The 21,664-nt window shown below is 46.5% G+C and overlaps 1 protein-coding gene across 2 annotated transcripts in view; it reads right to left on the bottom strand.

The window, feature by feature from the left end:
• Window positions 1–21,389, bottom strand: part of NAV2 (neuron navigator 2) — a 712,574-nt gene extending 691,185 nt beyond the window's left edge. Inside the window, exon 1 of one of the 2 annotated variants that reach the window (XM_082747350.1) lies at window positions 20,747–21,389. In XM_082747350.1, coding sequence (XP_082603476.1) covers window positions 20,747–20,821 — 75 coding nt within the window. In that variant the 5' untranslated portion in view covers window positions 20,822–21,389. The remainder of the gene's footprint in view (window positions 1–20,746) is intronic. The other variant, XM_082747353.1, reaches the window with a different exon arrangement.
• Window positions 21,390–21,664: the final 275 nt, after the last annotated feature.

The following is a 21,664-nucleotide window of genomic DNA, read 5'->3' as shown; positions in this document are numbered from 1 at the left end:
AAACACAACCTTATTTCCTCCAGCAAACAATGTGACCGGTGGCGGGGGGGGGGACTGGAATTGCTCAGCCTCTCATGGCACAGGTAAGAAAACAGAGGCTCACAGTAGTAAAATGACTCTTCGAAGGTCACACAAACCCCCAGGTCCAGCTTCCCACAATCCGGAGGGAGCTGGGCCCCATTCAGTGTCACATCGGTTTGCTTGACTTTGCCCTGAGATGAACGAGGAGGCTCGGCTTGGAAGGAGCAAGCTTGCTTGCTTCTGACTGCAGGAGAGCAGAATTATCACGGCTGCCATTCTCAGGGCTTCAAATCCTGCAGGGCCTCTGGGTCTGGCTGGTTGTTTCCCTGCCCTGGGGAAGGGAAGAGAGGAGTTCTATCTCCAAACCCGCTACTGGAGGTTGGGGGCGTGTGCCTATTGGGAGGAAGCATCTTACTTCTTCAGGATTCTACTGCATGTTTTAAAGCTGACATCAGAGTGCTTGTCAATGGTCCATCAGCCTGCCCTCTTGACCCCTAAATCTGGCCTTTGGGAAAAATCTAATTGCCTACTCTGAATAACACCGGAGCCATATGAGTGATGAAGTTATATGCAGTCATTCTGTGATGATGTGTCCTAATGGAAGGAGAAATGAGTTGAATGAATGCATGAGTGAATGAACGAATGCACACCAGGGTTATTTATGCTAAGCTCTGGAGTACCATAGAGTGATGTCTCCATTACTGCATCTTCTGGGAACTCAGCTCCTATAAGGCTGTTGGCCAAGGACAGAACCACGAGAAAGCTGCAGGGACTGTCTTAAATATAGACCCTAAATATCAGGCTTCTCCAGGCTTCATTTTGGGAAGCTTTCCAGGCCTTAGGGCCAATAAGATTGGACATACAGCTCTGGCAGGATAGGTTAGTAGGAGGGACACCAGCCCAGAGGGAGGCAGAGATGTATCCAAGGTCAGATGGGCTAGAGGTCTGCCACCTATTTTAACAGAGCCTATGGGAGGCTTCTGAAAAAGCTCCTACCATAAGCAATACTCCCATCCTCGATATTTTTTCATTCACTAATACATTCACTGCATGAAAAGTTCTTAGACAAGCTACAATGTGCGAGACATGAGGACAGAAATATAAGAACAAGTAAGACTTGGCCTGAATTTTTGGAAAGCTCATTGCTAAGTAGGAGAGACCACTAAGGAAACAGCTGTACACAAGGATGTGTGAGAAGTCCACCACAGAGGTCAACTCCAGGGGCCGTGGAAACACAGGGGAGGGGCCCTCAACCCAGCCAGGGAGACGATGGTCCGAGAAGCCTTCCCAGAACTGACTCCCGATCTGCATCTTCAAGGAAGACAGTCTAGCACAGTGAGCAGGCGGTTGTTCTCGACGGAGGGAATAGCATATGCAAATGCTCAGAGGATGTGAAAAGATCCCGAGTGGTCAGGAAATTACAAATGGTGCTGTGTAACAAGGATTGAGGGCCTGGTCCTGGGTCACTCTGGGGATGACAGTTCTGGGCCTCAGTGTCCTCAGGTGCACAATGATGACTCTACATTTAAAGACCCAAATATCAAAGAGGGGCTCCAACCAGCCTTTAGAAACTGCTTTGGATGGTGCCCCAAACAAAAGGGCATAGCTGAAGCAAGTCATGGCAGGTACAGTCCAGCAGCTACTAAGCTGTGGCTACTAAGTTCTAGCTAGTTGTCTGTTTAATATTGGGAGTAGCGGGATAGAGTTGGGCATACCAAGGAGCTGCCAATGCGGAAAGCTCTTGTTATGGATTAGACAGTCTCAGTGTTCTCTAAAAAGCCTTATTTTCCCCATTTTACAGATGAGAAAACAAGCTCAGAGCCGAGAAGCAATTTGCAAAGGTCCTATCCTAAGGACTAAATTCAGGAACTCATCTGGGCTTTGTTTGATTGTAGACCCAGCTCTTCCCGGCTCATCCTTCTGCCACCATCTACCACTGGCAGCTCGAGCAAGCCCATCCCAGGGACCCGAAGCTTTTCTTCAACTCAATACCCACATTCTTGCCCATGTAGGAGCTCCTGGATCCTCTCTGCAAACTGGCCTCACCGGGAAAGCTGCAGAAAGGCAATGCTGCTGGGCGAACTGAGCAGGAAGAACAGCCTGGCTACGTGGAGGGGGTGGGGGTGCATCTCCAGCCCTCCTCCAGCCACCCAGAGCTTCAGCCCTAGAAGGGCTCCATGGAGCATGCACAGTCTTCAGGCACAGCTGCTGCCTCTCCATGAGAGCAGTCAGAGTCTCCTGACGTCATGCCCCTCTGGTAACCCGATGCCTGATGACTGCTCTCTCCTCACCCCTTCTGGGCCCATCCTGCAAGCATAGGGGAGAGGTCAGCCCCCAGGGGAAGGAGCCAGGTGGGGATCTTTTTAGTGGCTGCCGAAATGAGAGATAATTTTGGTTATTGACGTCTCCCATAGGACTTCCCCTATTCTCAGAGCTGCTCCTAATTCTCTGGCTGCTTTGAGAATATGACCTACTCCACTTCACACCAAAAGAGCAAGGGTGGCTCTTGCTTGGGGCTCACACTCTGCACGAGCTGACCCAGAGTGGAAGCAGGTGTGGTCAGGTGCTTTTCACTCTAAGAAGATAAACATGTAGGAATACAACTCTTACTTAATTACTGATGCGTGCCCTCTGTAAAATGGGTCTAAGTACCAGGGAAAAACTAAAATTATTTAAACACAATTCCAATTCAGCAGACATAAGGGAAAGCATAAAATTTACAACTTCTTTAAATCCACTGTGTATTTATGGAGAGCTGTCCCAAGCGTAACCCATGAACAACTCGAAAACAAATATGAGCCTTGCATAGGGTTCTCTCTCTGCCTGCCTCTCTGCCTCTCTCTGTGTCAAATAAATAAATAAAATCTTTAAAAAAAAAAAAAAACAAAACTCAATCTCTGCTCTCCAGCATCTTACACTCTAATTGGGACCATAACTCCCATCACTACCACTGTCTCCGCTCCTGCTCGGCATTTCCTGAAGAGTTACCATCTACCCAGTACCTGCTAAATATTCGTATTATCTCATTTGATCCCCATAATAGGGCCAGGATATGGCCACTAATGTTTTTCCCACTGAACAAAGAAGGAAGCTAAGGCAGAGAGGTGAAGTCACTTTGATGAAGGCTAAAGAGTGGGGATTTTCATTGTTCAATTCCACAACTCTTAACCCACATGTGACTCAATGAAATATTGGATCAGGCAGGAAAAACAGGGAGGTGGTTGAATAGAGTCAGAGAAGAAAGAACAAGAGAGGGGCCCCTGGGTGGCTCTGTTGGTTGAGTGTCCGACTCTTGGTTTTGGCTCAGGTCCTGATCTCAGGGTCCTGGGATCGAGCCCCATATCAGACACTGTGCTCAGCAGGGGAGTCTGCTTAAGACAAGAGAGAAGAGATAGGAATGGTTTCAAGTGGAAAGAAACACGAGGTAAATCTTGGAGAGCTGGGGCGCCTGGGTGGCTCAGTGGGTTAAAGCCTCCATCTTCAGCTCAGGTCATGGTCCCAGGGTCCTGGGATCGAGCCTGCATCGGACTCTCTGCTCAGCGAGGAGTCTGCTTCCCCCTCTCTCTCTGTCTGCCTCTCTGCCTACGTGTGGTCTCTCTCTGTCAAATAAATAAATAAAATATTTTTTAAAATATCTTGGAGAGTGACTAGGGGTGGCTAGTTGGAGAAGGGGGTGAGGGATAAGGTGAAAGTGCACAGATACCACCTCTGTTTCCAAGAGGAAAGCCGGTCCTGTCCACAACAGCCCAAATACAAGCTATATCTCTATGTACTATGTCATCCACATTCTTGGAAACTGCACTCTAAACACACCTGAAAAAGTACCTGAAGTAGGATCAACTCTGGTTCATTCCTTCCAAAAGAGGGAATTTCTTGCCTTCAAAAGGAGGCTCAGGTGTGCTTAATGATAAAATTTGCCCAGAGATCTTCCTGTGCAAGGTGGTCAAAAGTCAAATTATTGTTGTGGGGTAAACCTCACTTTGCATATTGAACAAATTCATTTCAAGTAACAAGGGGCCACAGTTTTCTAAAGATCTCTGAGCAGAAGAACTCTATGATGGCATCTGTAAAGCAAGCCACTATTTCCTACAAGGGAAAACAGGTCCTCAACTCCTGGCCCTTAGAAAGCAAGCTGTTTGGATACGAAGGCTTTGTTGTTTCTGGTATGGTAACATTCATCTATTTCAGGTCACTGAGCCCAGCCCATGGCCCAGCACGAGCAGAGGCTCCAGGGCTCTCAGGGCCCACTGTGGGGGACACAGAGAGGCCGTGGCCATGACAGGCTAACAGTTGTCACAGACTCACACACATATATAGAATCAAAGCTGGAAGACAGGGAGAGACAGGGTACCACTGGCTGCTTTCAGAAAACTAGGCAAGGACGTTCACTTGGCCCAAGAGGATGACATCTGGCCATGTGTCAGAGACAGAAGTGGGTGAGCCTCCCTCTTCCAGGAAGCAGGGCTTCCCTTCATGGGGAGACACTCATGGCAGATGGCAGAGCAAATTTTAAAAAAAAAAAAAAGCATCTAAGGCTTCTGCGATACTGTGATATAATAAGAAATACATATTTGGTCTTCCTCCTCAGCTCCTGGCACAGTTTCAAAAATCCTTGGAGTTTCCTGAGGGGGGTGAGCGAAGTGTCTTGTCCTTGGGTATATCTGGGTATCAACTAATGAGATGCTAAGGAGATGACTCTTGGGGAGCCCCTAGGTAGCTCTAGGATGGAACTGGTTGCCAGAGAAACTAACCCTGTGATTAGAGGGTTGGAACTTTTCGCCCCCTGCCCCTCCAACCTCCAGGAAGGGGAGAGACATTGGATATTGAGTTAATCTCCAATGGTCAATGATATCATCAATAGTGCCTATACAATGGAACCTCCATAAAAATCCCTAAACAAGGGGGTTTGGAGAGCTTCAGAGTTGCTGTGCCCACTGAGGTGATGGGAGGGTGGTTCACCCAGAAAAGGCATGGAAGTCCCACACCCCTCTCCCATACCTTGCCCTAGGCATCTCTTCCATTTGGCTGTTGTATCCTTTATAATAAACCAGTAATAGTAAACTGTTCCCCTGAATTTTGCAAGCTATTCCAGCCAATTTTTAAACTCAAGGAGAGTTCCTCGAACCCACAATTTAACACTGGTTGGTCAGGAGTACAAATGGTCTGGACTCACACCTAGCATCCGAAAAGGGGGCAGTCTTTGGGACCGAGCCCTAAACTTATGAGGTCTGACACTAACTCCAGGTAGATAGTGGCAGAATTCAGTTGCATCGTAAGACATCCAGCTGGTGTCAGAGAATTGGACAGTATGGGGGGAAAAAAAAATCTGGTGTCAAAACAACAACAACAACAACAATAACAAAAAACCACCACATTTGGGGGAAGTGTTCTGGGGGTAGCAGGGTTTTAGATATACTTGAGTTTGATTTTCTACTTCCTCAGGTCTGAGCTGTGGGAAACTAGGGGAAATTAACCCAGCTAAGTTTTCTTAACTGTAAAGTGTGGAGGACAGCAATAATAATTCACACATCATTCGCATTGTCCAGAAGATTATACCAAGAACGGTCTCTGATGTATAGAACATGCTCAAACATTGTCAGGTGTTTAAATGATGGGATGAATGAATGCATAATCGCTAACACTTCTACAGCACTCAGTAAGTGCAAGGAACTTTTCTAAGTGTTATTAACTTGTTTAATTCTCAGAACAGCTCTGGAAGGTTGTTCTCATCCCCATTTTACAGATAAGTGAGTCACAGAGAAGCTAATTAGGTCACTGAAGGTTCCACATCAAGGAAGTGGCACATTTGAGTTTCAAACCCAGGTCTGACTACAGAGCCAGTGTTCTACCCCACTAGGATAGGATGCTAGCCAGTGTTTGCCACATGGTGAGTATTCCACAATTGGGAAGTGTTATTGCTGTTACATTGTTATTTACGTACAGGACAATGTTTCTGAAACTGAAGTTACTTTTTTAAAATGACATGACCATTTGTTGAGTGTCCAACTCTGAGTCTCAGCTCTGATCTTTATTTGATAAAGAGAGCACATGTGCACATGAGTATAGGGGAGGGGCAGAGGAAGAAGCAGACTTCCTGCTGAGCTGAGCAGGGAGCCCAATGTGGGGCTCGATCCCAGGACCCCAGGATCACGACCTGAGCCGAAGGTAGATGCTTAACCACCTAAACCCAACCATGATTTTATTTTAATGGATATTAGAAAGAAGAAATAAGTAGCCCATTAAATCCAGGATTTCATTGATATTATCCTTGTAACAAGGCTAAATGTTTTTAAAGTCAGTCAATTTAAAGATAGGGGCTAATAATAACACGGCAGAAGTCGGGTCAATGGTATATTAATGTCTGATAATGAGTGGTATTTGATGGAAAGGGGAATAGACTCTGAAGTCATGCAGACAGAGCTGGCTTCAACACCCAGGTCTACCACTCTCAGCTATTGAACCATTGGAAAATTACCTAACTTCTCTGAGCCTTTATTTTCCCATCTGTAAAGTGGATACAATTGTGCTATTTCTTCTATGTTGTTGAAGTCAAGATTCAAAGTAACAGTGTCCTAAACCACCTGCACCTCAAGGCCTCAGCAATGGCCTCTCCAGCCCGCCCTCACTTTCCCATCTGCATTGTCCTCATTCACGTCTCCATCACCTCTACCCCATCCTCCCCAGTCTAGCTGAGATCCACCATCAATAGTTGGGCACCATTCTGTGGGCCTAGGGATTCTCCTCACAACTCAACTCTGGGGGATGAATCTCTTCTGCCTCCTTAGTTATGTTGATAATAAAATTTGGAGACTCCATAGGAATCTAAATGGGAAGATACTCCAGGGACATGGGCAGAAATTAGATTTTTTTCAATTACCATAGGCAAGCACTTCATGTTGTTCTAGTAATGCAAACTGCATATTTGCCAGTTCCCCCTTTACAGTCCTACCCCAGCCCTGCCAGTGATCGATGGCCATGAGAAAAGAGAATGCACACATTCAGCACTCCCACTTTCAACCTCTCCTAATCTCAATCAGCAGAGTAAGTTGGTTCCCTAGGCTTAGTGTATGGCTTTGGGATTGTGGAAGGTGGACAGAGAGGGAGACACTGTATGGCTGGGAACTCTGCCCTGCCTTACAAGCAGAAGGATCCCTCTAAAGTGACCCCCACACCAAAGGCCAGCAGAAGGCTGGACAAAAGAGCCAAAGAATCTCACACCAGTGCAATAGGAACAGAGGCCCAGGCAAAGGCAGACTCGCCCAGTCGTAGCCATTATGCCAGACGATGGGTTGGAATTGGAACCCAAGACTTCACAAAAGTGTGGCTTTAATTCAGACTTCTGTAGACAAGAAATGTTGGTCCCAAAGAAGATCCCCTAAGACCTCAAAAACAAAGTGCAATTTCTCATAGCTTAGCAAGAGCTCAGAGACCAATAAAGAAGAACTTGCTTTTGAGCAACAGCAATGCAATATGCCAGGTACTATGCTAAGTATCTTACACACATTATCTCATTTAACATAACCCTACAAGGTAGAAATTGTCAATATCCACTTTTTATAGAAAAGGCAGTAAGGCTCAGGGATATTGAGATACTGGCCCAAGATCAAAAAACCAGTACTTCCTAAGGCAGGGATTGAAACCCAGATTGCTCTAATTGCACTTTCCCAGTTGCCCCAAATTCTTTCCACTGCACCATCTGGCTTCCCGTTTCCACCATGGAAAGCTCCATCTTCCCTGGTATATCCCATTTGTCAACTTCAAGACCTACATAGATATTTGCTTCACTATTCACTTAAAGTCTGGTTATTCTGTTGGGCTCTGAGCTTTGTGAAGGCAAGGACAATCCAGTCAGAAAGACCAACACTCAACAGATGATTCCATCATGCCCCTGACTGTCCACCCCAGAAAGTGCCTGCTCCTCTCCAGCCTCCTCTGTCAAATTCTACCCAAGAGCACAGAGATATGAACCACCGCCTATCCCTCCACCCTCCATAGCTATGTACCATGTGACCCTGCCTCACCAAAGCTATAGCTGAGTGGCCCAGAAACAGGCACAGGACTCATGAGTAGCCAATCCAGAGGTAGATCTACCTCTCTGGGCTTGCTTCTACACTGGACAAGTTGAGATGGGCTGATCAGATGTTCTCATGACTCTGAACTAAGGAACATGACAAAGTTCTCAGTGGACGGTGATATCGAAAGAATAGGTTGTGATGGTGGGTAGAGGTGATGAGGGTATGTCTTGAAGTTAAGAGGAAAGCAAGAGAAACTATGGAGAGCAATGGAGGAAAGGTGTCAGGAAGAAGAGAAAGAATGGATGTACCAAGAGAGGCAGAGAGGTGACAAGACAGCCAAGAAGGAAGGATTGGCCAGGACCTGGAGTTGCCTTATTTTCTGCCCTTCCTGAACTGGTTCTTGAAGTTTCTCTGGATTCCTAAGCAAATGTGTCCTTGCTACTAACAAGAGGCAATAAACTACTTTTTTTTTTCCCCTGAAAGGAACTTAAGTGAAAGCCCATGCAATTACTTAAAAATCCTTTTCCTCCAATCCATTCCTGCAGAGTCTGGTTTTGGTGTTAATGGAGGTGGTCACCAGTTTTAATCCATTTGTGAGAGCAGTTCTTGAACTTCAGTGCCCATTTTGTCACTGGAATACATTTTTTAAATGCAGCTTCCTGGGCTCTAACCCCAGATATTCTAATTTGGTGGGTATGGATCAGAGCTGCTTATTCAGGTAATTCTCACGCAAAGGCTCTAGGACCAAACTTTAACAAACCCTGCACCTAATTATTTTTTGTCAATTTTATTATTGTATTTTATCCATTGAGGTAATTACTAACCATCACACATGACCACACACTTTGCCCAGGAAAGGTCTATGTGATTCCAGGGTGTGTCAGTCAGCTTTTGCTGCATAACAAACAACAACAAAAAAATCTCCGTGGTGTACAGAAATAAGTATTTATTTCTCCCTCACAGGTCTGCATGTTTTTTATGGCAGCTCCGCCTCGGGTCTGTTCATGTGCTTCTGAGGCCCAAGATGGAATGGCAGCAGCTGAGACATGTTCTTCTCACAGGAACGTCAGAAACTCCCAGAAGGAGTGGAAACAAGTTATGTCTCTCAAGGCCTACGCTTGAAGCTGGAACACTGAATGTCCATCCACACTCCACTAGTCAAGCAGGTCACTGGCCACATCCAACATCGGTGGGGCAGGAAAGCACCCTCTTCTCATAAGGAGGGAAATGACTATTTGTAGAATAATCATCCATCTACAATAAGGGGCATGCAGTCCAATGGTGGCACTTTGATCAGTGAGGTCATTGGGTCACACGAGGATCAAACCACCCCAGCTGCATTCAAGGACAAACCTTAGCCAGTGTCTCTTGCACAAAGCTGTTCCTCTTGAATATCATCCCATTGCTCTACAAGAATCACCTGAAAGAATAATACTATAAACCTACCAGTTCACACCCTTTCTTGTGGGCAAAAGGTGGGGGGGCTTAGGTAGGCCCAGGTATTTCTAGTCAATAACTCGATCATCAGCCTCCATTTTAGAAAATCCCATGGGTTTCAACCGGATATGTCTCCCTCCTGAACTCCTCATTACTCGTTCTCCTAATTTGTCCCATTGTGCTGCAATATGTAAGGACATATTTTGCACTGATGTATTCAGTACATCCCTATCTGGGTGCACATGAACCACTGTCTTTGCGTCTAATCTCACCCCTAAGTGAGCATTTCAGGTAAACATCAGTGAAGTGACCTTCCAGGTCGCCCGTCACCATAGACCCCATGGAAACTCAAAGGAAAAAGGCACATCTCTGTTGGGGGGTAGTGGAGGTGGATAATAGTTCACAATAATAAAACTGGGTCCTCACAGTTAAAAAACCCCATACATATTTAAAGATGCACAAATGCGGGAGATTTGCATCGAAGCAGTCCTTCCAGACGCTCTTGCTCCCATCACAAAACCAAAGACAATGAAAGCCTTCTCCTTTCTAACATGCTGTGCTCTTTGTCACGGAGTCCAACAGAGAGTCAAAAGGACAGCCCCCACTTTCCCTTTATACCTGCCCCCTCGATGCATTCAGGATGTTGATTCTCCCTCATTTATTCATTCATTCCACAAATATTTACTGATCAACTACCATGTGCCAAACAATGTAGTAGGTGGTAAGAATCTAGAAATAAACATGAAAGTGAGTGGTTAGGGAAGAAGAAAGACTTCATGCAATTGATTCAATGCAGGATTACCCAAGTGAGATACAGAAGATTTATAAGATTAATAAGAACTACAATTCTTCGTTATACTTTTTAGCTTTCATTAAGATTCTTCCATGTCAATAAGGATTTTTGCTTATCGCATTTTAATTATAACGGTGAAAAAGAGAGAAATAGTTTAACTTTAACTTAGAATCACTTACTCCACGGGAGTTTCTCATCTGCAATCTACCCTTTGGTGGGCATGGGGGCTGATAGAGGAGCCCCACTCCTAGCAAAAACCTGGATGCTGAACACAAAGGTACTTTGTCCCCAGATGGCCAGAGTGGTCCTTCTGTGAGAACTTCTCAAGAGATAAAAGACGTAAGACCCTACCAGTTGTAATTGAGATGTTGATTACTGCCCCTCAAGTCCCACTGTGATCCCAGAGGCTCAAGGGAGTGTGGGTGTAGGCAATGGATAAGGCTTTGAGTAACTGTCTATAGTTACTCAGCCTAGCCTAGGGAGAAATAGCCACATACACCCAAATGTACTTCTTGAACTCCCTTTCTAATATATACGGTTACACCGCTCTGCTCATTCCCCAAGTGACCCCATGTCAGGAACAGCCCTGCTCTGGCCTCATCAGCCACCTGCCCCCATCCTGATCCTTGCCTCTGCTCCCTGCCCTCCCCCCGATCAAGCAAACTGGGAATGCACACACAAAGCTTCAGTTGCTCCTTCCCCTACTTGGAAGAGGCTACATTATACATACATCCACTCCTGCTCTGCCATCGCCATTGCGTCCCCTTTCTCTTCCCAACCCCCACAGCCCTCTCTCTAATTATCCCAAAGAGAAAGAAGATTAAAAATTAATGCCCTGAGGATGGGAGTCAGAGATGTCATTATTGTGATTCCAACTGCAGGAATGGAAGGATCTGATCTACACTTCAGGAGCAAAGCAAACTAGGACAGGATTTGCAAAACCTTGATTAATTGGAACTCACCTCTACGTAACCAGATCTTTTTTCCCTGGGGCTGAGGTTTTAGAGGATTCCACAAAGTGTAATAAATGAAATTCACAAAATATATTCAAGTAAAAATGCGATTTGCAGGGGGTTTTGCATTCACACAAAGGTTTTACCCAATTCCCATATGCCAGATTCCTATAAACTGTCATTTAATGTGTGGAATGATGAGGTCAAGGTAGCTCCTCAGACTGCTACAAAAGGAAGATTTCAATGTCTTCACTGTACTCTAAAGCAGAAAAGCAGACTTTCTTTTACAAAGATGTGCAGTAATAGAAGTTTAAACCAGAAGGAATGTTATGTGATCCTCAGTTAACCAAAAAAGTAAACTCAAATGAACTAGCAGCAGTCACCCATCCTCCCTCATCCTTCATTTTATTCCCCAAATAGGCCACTTAAAGGGTTTTGCTAAATGAGCAAAGAGAAACATATGAGAAGAATGAGAATAGCTATCATTTAATACTTAAATGTGTGCTAAGCACTGCGTTAAATACTTCAAGTGTATTATATCTCATAATCCTCACCAAAGGTTTTATTATTATCACCTTAATTTTCAAGATGAAGCAGCACAGACTAAAAGGATAAGTCCATTATCCAAAGTAATCAGGTCTCAAGGTTGTGTGTTATTAACAAATACCAAACAACCTAGGTAACGTTGTCACTCTCCCCCCCCGCCCCCGACCCCGTTTAAAACCAGACTTTAGAAAGTTTAAGAAAGGAATGAATGGGAAACAGTAGAGACCAACAGGAAAAAGTGAAGTTTAAAGAGATCAGGTAAGTAAAAGGGCTTTCACAAATGTGCGAACCCCAGAGACCCACAGAGGGTACCAGCTAGAAAGCTGGCTATGTGAATCTTTCCAATAAAAGACAATAGCCACCTAGAAGGTGCCTGCATTACCATTCAACTTTCAGTGCCTAAAGTTCCAAATAAATAAATAAATAACCTAACGTTTCCGGCATCTTTAAAATTAACTTTAAAAAATACCAAGTCTTGGGGCGCCTGGGTGGCTCAGTGGTTTGGGCTGCTGCCTTCGGCTCAGGTCATGATCTCAGGATCCTGGGATCGAGCCCCGCATCGGGCTCTCTGCTCCGCAGGGAGTCTGCTTCCCTCTCTCTCTCTCTCTGCCTGCCTCTCTGCCTACTTGTGATCTCTGTCTGTCAAATAAATAAATAAAATCTTAAAAAAAAAAAATACCAAGTCTTTTTTCGGATTAAAAATTAAGCAAAAATAAGAGAACATCAGCATTCATTTCTGCTGATTGAAAAAGGTGGGTTTTTTCTGCTTGGAAAGTGATTCTAAGTTGGAGAAGAGGACCCTCAATTGGAGCGGGGGGGGGGGGGGGGGCACAGGAGATCTTCACCCTAGGCTGGTGTGTGACCTTGAGCAGGTGGCTTTGCCTGTTCATGTCTCGCTTCCCTCAGCCATCAGTAGGGGATGGCATCCTCTGCTGTGTTATGATGGTGGCAGGAGATTACAGCGTGTCCAGGGTGCATTAGAGAGTCACAATCCAAAGAGCCCCTGGGCTATCGGACACCACTTTACCAGACACAGAGCGGAGGCTCTACACCTGGAATTCATGTCACCTATAGTTAGACAGCTTAGCCACATCCAAATGGTGTATGGACAGGACAGGAGTCAACCAGAACAAGTTGCTGGCCAAATTCAATTCTTCCAATTCTATCCCCTTGTATCTGTGTTCATTTTTCCCTTCCCTTTGTCTCAGCCCTGGAGTAGAAGTTTATCACCAGGTGCCTGCCTACATCACTACTGTGGCTTCCTAACCGCTCTCTTTGATCCTGGGCTCTCTCACCTACACGGCCACCCTCACTCCTTCAGATCTGCCCCAGTTTATTCCAGAATCTTCCCAAGAACCACCTAATTCTGAAGCCTGCAGTGATTTCTCAATGCCTCCAGGACAAAATCCCAACTGTTCGCATGGGCTGTCCCATCTCTCCATTCTGCTTCCTCATCCTTTTCCCTCAAGCACTTGTCCACTAAACAAATATTTACAAAATCGGCACCAGCATGGGGCAGAGCATTAGATACTAGGGGACAGATCTAATACCTGTCCTCAGAGAGCCTACGGTCAGGGCTGTTGCAGACAATAGACCTTTGGCCCAAACTCTCTCTCTCACTATGCACTGGGGTATTTCTTTGCTAGGGCAACCATAACAAAATACCACTAACTGGGTAGCTTAAACAGAAATTTATTTTCTCAGAGATCTGGAGGCTTTAAGTCCAAGATCAAGGTATTAGCAGGTGTAGCTCCTCCTGGAGCCTCTGCTTGGCTTGCAGACAGCTGCTCTTTGCTATGGTCTCACATGGACTTTCCCTTGTGCACGTACATCATTGATGTCTCTTCCTCTTCTTACGAGGACACCAGTCATAGCCCTGTCTCCAAACACAGTCACATCAGGAGGGTAGGGCTTCACATGCGAATTTGGGGTTGGGAGGGCACAATTCAGTCCATCCTGGGAGTTCCTTACGGAGTCTTCCCTCCAGTCTGTCTCTTGCGAGGTCCTAGAGAGACAGAGCTTGATTCCCCCCCACCTGGACGGAAGCCTCCCCTGACCTTGCCAAACCAGACACTTCCCTAATGTTACAGCACTGCTGGCTGAACTGACTCCTCCAAGACATGAAAGTGCCCAGAGATTAGGAACAGTATCTAAGCTCCTCATTAGGACCCCAGGGCTCCACACTATGGCAGACGAGCATATAGTAGGTACTCAATAATAATAAATAATACATATGGGGTCAATGAAGGAATGAATGATCAGGACTGGTCTTGTATTGTCTCACCTTCTTTTCATTGAAATGAAAGCGGGGCATTGGCCTGACCCCTTTCCTAACCCCTCTTCTCCTGTACCTGAATAGGGCCTCAGAACTTTCTGAATTGAATTACATCTGGCTATAGTCTCTCCATCCTTCTTCAGTGACACGTGAAATGTGCTGTGGTCTGTCTGTAGTGTCCATCCTCCAAGCACTCTGTTACCACCTCCTCCATTCAAGCCAGGAGGATGGCCAGGACCACCAGGAGGGAGCTGTCAGAAGGTAGATCAACTTGTAATTGCTGCGACCTTGGGCTCCATAGGGGCAGCAGCTGCACCGTGGCCCAGGCCGAGGAAGAAGCATTTCATCTCAGTGAGGAAAGCACTCACCACCTCCCCCCAAACCATCAGCATCTCAGAGCTCACTGGGGTCACTAGGGCAGAGGAGAATTCCCCTGCGGCTGCTCAACCCCACGACTGCCTATGACACATCTCGGGGAGGGTGTGGCTTGTAGCGCTGATCTGATGAAGAATCGGGACATAATTCCCCAATGAGCAAACACCTGTAAGATGTCACAAAGGCCAGTCCGGCTGTGGGGTGTGTGTGTGTGTGTGTGTGTGTGTGTCCATGTCTACACATGTATATGACTACAAGGAAGTTGGAAGAAACTAGTTTTCAAGTACAATCTGGTTTAAAAAGTTTAGAGATGCAATCCCAATGACTAGGTGAAATGGCAATGAGATGCAGGTGTCTAGCAGACAAAATAAGCTGCGGATCCTTGAAGAAGCCCTTAGTGCCAGCTTTTGTATCTGTAAAATGGGTTGATAATATCTCTATAAATATCTAAATGAGATAAAAGTACACTCTTGGGCACAAAGCAGTTGTTCAGTATGTTACTCTCTCTTTCCTTAGCCTTTTAATCTAATTTCTTAACCCTTTCTGAAAAACTCACTACAGCTAGTCACATCTAGTGCCTGGGAAAATGGGCTTTAAATGTGTCTTGATTTCCTTCTTTGTTTGAAAATAAACAACTGCTTACTCCCACTGGCACAAATCAAGTCAAGGTGTCAAGACTTCAAACCCCTGCAAGACCTATCCAGCCATCGAGGTGCAAAAGCTTAACAACATCTTAGACTCCTCCCTCTCCGTTTATCTGGCGACTGGTCTAGCCACGAACCCAAACTCTCCTGCCTCTTCCTTTACAACATTGCTTCAGCAGACCCCCCCCTTCCGCTATTCCACTCACCAGGCCCCATCTAGCCTCCCTAAATCAATCACCGCACAGAACTCCCAACGATCCCCTTGAATCTTATTTCTTCTTCCTCTTTCTAGAAGAGTGGACACATCAAGCCAGCCACCTGGGAAGAGTAAGAGGAATCTCAAAGCGACAATATTCAACCAATCTCTATTGGGGCCTACTGCCTGCCAGGGGATGGAGAGAGGGATAAGGCCGTCTCTCCTTTATCAGTGAGACAACAATCTGGGGCACGGATGTGACATATGAAGAAACGCCTGGGCCCGTGAAGAAAACTCAGTGTCCTATTGCCCTGGCAGCACTTGGGCAAGGCATGGGAACAGGAAGAGGATCCATTCTTCACAGAGGACAGGTGAGGGATCTCGAGGGAGCGCCCTCCAGGTGGACACAATGCATAGGCAAAGACTCAGGGGTGGGGGAAAATGTACCGGTTGCTCATGGAACCGCAACCGGTGTTTGGCAAGAAGACCGGCTCAGAGACAGTGGGCGACTACGGCAGTCCCCAGTCACGGATCACTTCCCACGTGCCAGGCACAGTGCTAAGCACCTTACAACTAGGAATAAATACCGCGGGGGGACACAGCCCAGGGAGGTGACAGAACTTGTGCAGGTTTGAAGCGGAGCTCAATGAGACTCCGATGAATTTCAAGCTTTCACCTGTTACACCCCAGAAGCTGCGTGCAGCCTTAAGGACCAGGAGCTAGGGACAACAACACGGTGTTGTTGTCTTATAACAACACCGTGGGAAAACTTCAACTAGGTGATAATAACTGGAGTCTGGGAAGAGTAATCGGGCCGGGAGGGGAGGATGGACCAAAGGGAGCTGGAAAGAAGAGAGCCAGCCAGGAGGCTGTGCCACCAACCAGGCAAGAATTCCCGGATCTGAAACTCAGCAGTAAGAGCAGAGAAAAGAGACAGCTGCCACATACACGGCTGCACAGAAGCAAGGGCAGCTGATGCCGGCATGGCAAAGCAGTGGACCCGGGGCGGGGGTGGGGGCATCGGAAGATCAAATGACTCTGAGGTGCCACCACAGGTGACAGCAAAGCTGGGGGTCCCATGAATAAAAACAAAGAGGAAAAACGGAGAGGGCAGTGGGATAACAAATTCCTCTTTGCAGAGCTGGATTCGGCAATCCAGAGCAGTTCCGCCAACCTCGGAGATTTTAATTACGCTAAGCCTGAGTTCACCCTCTCCAAAGTCAATTTTTTTTAAAACGGTCTCCAGGAGGCTTTCATGCCGAGAAGCTGACAGTCAGGAGGATCCGCGCTAAACCATCTTTGTCACCGCTCAGTCATCAAGTATCTTAAAACCCCCCTGAACAATTCTTACTTCACCATGTTCAGCCTCTGTGGGAAAGCTCCGTCTGTGAAGGACAAACTTCTAAGGAGGAGTAGAAAAAAATCAATCAAAGAGTCATTCCCTGGACTGATCAATAGGTATCTGTCAGGGAAATTTTACTTCTCCCATCTATGCTGGCTAAGTGGGTTCTTACAGCACCGAACAATACTCACCTCACCGACTTCCTCTCCGCAGCAATTTGCAGCCCCGCGCCTCTCTAGGATTTTCCTGACTTCAGCACAGAATTTAAATTTGACAAGTGCTGGGGACGCATGAGACCTACTGTCTGTAAGTGGTGCCAGGAGAAGTCACCCGGCGGGGGAGCTCCGAAGGGCAGCCGTCTCAGTGACGGGGTGAGCATGGGTGCCCGCACACCTCCGATCTGCCATCTGACCTCCCCATGACCAGCTGCTTCTTCTCACTGAGGTCTCCACTCAAAGACCCTCCCTCAGGGAGGCATCCCCTACATCAGCCAAATGGAGCCTCGCGGGAGCAAGGAATTATCTCCATCTCAATCTGTACGGTAGCTACGCAGGTGTGTAAGACGTATAAAAACTTCACCAACCTGTGACCTTAAGAAGCATGCAATTCACTGGATGCAAGTACTACCTCTACTAAAAGGGAAATTAAACACGATTATAAGTATGAAATGTGCCCCTCCCTCCACCCCTTATGCCACCACGCCCTATTTATTTTCTTTAGAGCATAAGCCATTGTCCACAAATAAATGACGTCCACTAATGCCTGTGGCTTAGTGTTTAGAGAGGCACTCACCCCCCAACACGGTAGCTGCTAGTCACAAGTGTTTATTTCAGTTTAAATAAACTAAATGAGATTTAAAATTAAGGTCCTCAGTCACACTAGCCACATCTCAATTGATCCGTGGCCAGCGATGACTAGAGGCTACTACTTTGTATGGTGCCGGAATAGAACATTTCCATCATTGCAGGAAGTTATATGGGAACATGCTGGTCTAAAACGTAAGGTTCAGGTCAGAGGTCTTGTCTGTCTAGTTTATGCCTAGTGCCTAGGATGGTGCTTGACACATGGAAGGCACTTATTATACCTGTTGAAAGGATGAATAAAAGAATTTTGTAATACCAAAAAAAAAATGCAGAACAAAAACAAAAACCTGGAAACATCTTAAATGCGCATCTCTAAGGGATTAATTAAATAATTTTTGGCACATTCTATAACTCATTAAAAGGCATGGGGAAGGTGTGTATATAATGACTCAGGCAGATATCTACAGAATATTAAATGAAAAAAGCAAGTCTCTTGAAAATATGTACAGTGCAATTCCATTTTTACTAAGAAACAAATGAAAACTAGTCAGGAGTGATATATACAAAACTGTTAATAGCAGTGCTGGGTAGAATGAGAGAGAAGAGAAATTTGCATTCTGTATTCTTCTGTAATGTTTGAGTGTGTAATGAGTATGTATTACTTGAGGGTTTTTTTTAAGATTTAAACAAAATTACATGCAGCGATCTAAGAACAAAAGGAGAAGGAAAAAATCCCACTTTGCAAACTGTCCCAAGAATATACAGAATATTTCTTAAATAATTACCAAGTGCCAAATTCCTCACCCACTTTATTTCATTTAATCTTAAGAACCCTGTAATTAAATACTAGCATCCTCTGTTAAAAATGTAGAATCTGAAGATCAGAGAGGTTAAGCAGCTTTCCCGGAGGTGCACAGTTAGTATGCAACACAACTGACATCTGAACCCAACTTTCTGGGTTCAACCACTCATGGCAATCTTCACCACAGAAAGCACAGGCAGATACCACCCCGAGGAGCCCAGAACTAGCCACTCCGACTCTATGAAACCCCAAATAAGGGCCAAGCTATGGTGAGATGCACGAAACCAACCAAACCCTGGAGAAGTGGATTTTGCTGCTCAGGACAGTAGGAAATACACCAAAACTGAAGCCAGCCACTCTCCCTCTGCCTTGTTTCCGTAGCTATGCACAATTGTCCTCCATCCAGGAGCACGTACACACACACACACACACACACACACACACACAGACTGACAGCACTGCCACAAGGGTCTGGTGCCAATGAACGCTTGGTAACTTAAGCATGCTGGTGGAGGCTTCCCAGCTCCCCAGCAGATGCTGTGATTGTGCCTTTGTTGGATTTTGCAGCCAATCCCCCCTAAAGAGGAGCGCTCAGCTCACCCAAGATACGTGAGCCAAAACCCCGCCAAGTCGCGGTTTCACCGGCTTGTTTAGCTTCACACTTGACGCAAATGGGGTGTGTGTTTACCCACAAACACATACATGCACACACCAACAGAAGCTGCTGTGCCGGCAGTATTTCTAGAAGCCCAGAAACCATACTCAAGTAAAACTGTACTTGAGCAACACAGAACGGGATCACGATGCCTACCGGGAAAAACAATCTCAGTCCTCCTAAGCGAAGTTTCGACCACAGCCTGGAAAATGCAGTAGGAGATGAAATGTAATACTCTATTAAGCCTTATTTTGCCAGCACAAGTGAGAGTTCGCTCAAGCATGGAGAGTCATTAAAATGGATCGTACATATATCATTATAAATTTAATAATCGCCATGACGGCTAGAGTTCAAGTTAAAATGAATGTCAGCTGAGCATGACCAATTGATGTTACCCCAGCTGCCGCAGAGCCTCGCTTGGGGTTATATTCTACTTCCAGAGGCTCCATAGTACATGTGGACCCAACACAGCCAGAGCCAAGAACAGATGGGAAATGCAGACATCTACACCTAGCCAAGGAGAGGCCGTCATAATTGCATATTATCTTGGTGTACCAGCCCAATTAAAATTTTCTACAGTGTCAGAGGTCCCAAATGTTCCTCTACCAAGTGTCTGAATACCAAACTTGACTAACCCTTAGTAAAATGTACTCAATCCCTGGTCCCAGTCACAATGATCAGTTTCCCTCCTCTCAGAAATCTCCTGCAGAAATAGGAGCAGACAGACCTAGTAGGTTATACATTGAGTAAGTCAAACACCACAAAACAAATTGACTTATCTAGGTGCCCAAGATAGTGAGAATTCTTCCTGCATTATGGCAAGTGTAGTTTCAGGAGTGGAATATTTTTTCTTTAGGAATGGAGTCAGTCTCTATGTTTAGAGAATGTAATTTGTTTCCATTTGTTTTTATCCTTCTAAAGTCAGAGCCAAACCCCATACAAAGCCTTTTCACTCACTCACATGCACATGTGTGCACACAGAGCCATCTAAAATACAGGGAAAAGCTGTAAGGCTAGTTTTCACCTCCTTGTGGGTTTCACACCGGGAAGAAATGATCTTTGGAACACAGAAGGAGAAGAAATACCCCACTCCACATTGAGAGGACACCAGAAGTTTTTCTACCATCCGCAACATGAAATATCAGAAATATTTTCAGATTAACACAGATCCTGGCTCCGCTTGAGCTGGGTTTAACCCCTGCCATGTCCTGGTCCTAGCAATTCCCCTCGGGAGCGGGGAGACACAGCTCCCGCTTCCTTTCTAGACAGCCAGCCACTCAGTGCTACTCCTGAATGTGCCCGGCTTCTAAAAGACAAGTTGAACTTTAACTGGTAGAAACAGGTCCTGGGTGACGGTGGCTTTCAGACCAATGACAGCAAATGACCTACACTCAACAGGCCTTTTTAAATGGCTGTGACATTCTCACAGATGGGGCCAAAGACTGGAGTAGGATATGTTTTTGATCTGTAAACACAAGAGCCAGCAGACCACACAGAGGATAACTCAAACAAAACCACTGCTGTCATGAGCACCATTTCCAAAAGGTGCTAAGAGTGTGTGAATCCCAAAGGGGACTTCAGGGCAAAGAAGCTCAGATTTGACTCCGGAAACACAACACCCTTTGTTAACTCCGGAGCTAAAGCTTAAAAATCTTTGACTTTCTGGCTCCCGGGATTAAAGGTCTCCTTCCTCTGTCCCCCTGCCCACTCCAAGCCCAGGACTAGGACCTGGCAAAGCAGAAGCCACCACACCAACCTGCTTCACCAGAGGAAGACGGAGCACACGTAATGAGGACAACAGTGTCCTGTCCTGACCACCACCTGGGTTCTCTGAATCCTGCTTAGCAATTCCAGCACCCTAAGCCAGGCGACCGAGTTCTGCCACTTACCCTCTTCTGATCTTCCAGTCCATGGGTCACCAGCTTTCTCTTCTGCTGTTGGCTGGACTCGGAGACCGGTTCCATCTCCCAGGAATAAAATCCCTCTCTCCTTCAGCGAGGCTTCCAAATCCACGGAGCAAGAGAACAAGCCAGGCAAAGGGGATGCATGCACGCCGCCAGACACGGCCCTCTCCAGCCCAGGAACTCCACGCTCCCCCTTCAAAGGTCTTCCTGACTTCTTAAAATCCACTCGGGGACCTCACTCGCCATCACTGCCCTAGCGATGAGGGCGGCTGCTGCCGGCATGGCGAGAGTGGGGAATCGGGGCTTTACTTCAGTTCCAAGACTGGCTTCCTGAGAGCCCGGAGGACAAATTTGGGCAAAGACAAGTCCATATCCTGGGGCACGTGCCCCATTACTGCCCCTGAAATCCTTCCCCTAGCTGTCTCCTTGGCACTGATAATTTATATGTCAATAACAATGTAAATGGGCATTTAATCCACCGCGCTGATGGCATCCACATCCCTCTCCGGCAGCCCCGGACTCCCATAAATCACCACAAGCTCTGCGCCAGAAGCCGCCCCTCACGGGTCCTGCAGGCGTTCATCCCAGAGGTGGCTCCCCTCCCAGGCTGTCGTCTTCCTTCACCGAGCGAGACCCATACCTAGGAGACAACGTTCAACAGTCAGCTGTGGCTCTGGGGGACAACTCAGGGATGAGCTGTCTCACCCACCAGCCGGAGCCCCAACCACGCAGCAGCCAGCGATCTTCCTCCAAGCCCCTCAGTCCTCCCAGCACCTCCATGGGCAAGCAACTGGGGGGCCTCATGGGTTCCCCGCTCCTCCCGGTGAGGGGCATGGGGAGGTCCCTGTTCTTGAAATAAGCACCCCAGAGCCAGAAAGGGGGGATCTTTCAAACCCATGTGGG

This window comes from Mustela nivalis (assembly GCF_964662115.1).
Source record: "Mustela nivalis genome assembly, chromosome: 9".
NCBI classification, from domain to species: Eukaryota; Metazoa; Chordata; class Mammalia; order Carnivora; family Mustelidae; genus Mustela; species Mustela nivalis.
Note: the sequence above shows the minus strand (reverse complement) of the source record. Positions and strands in the feature narration are given on the sequence as shown.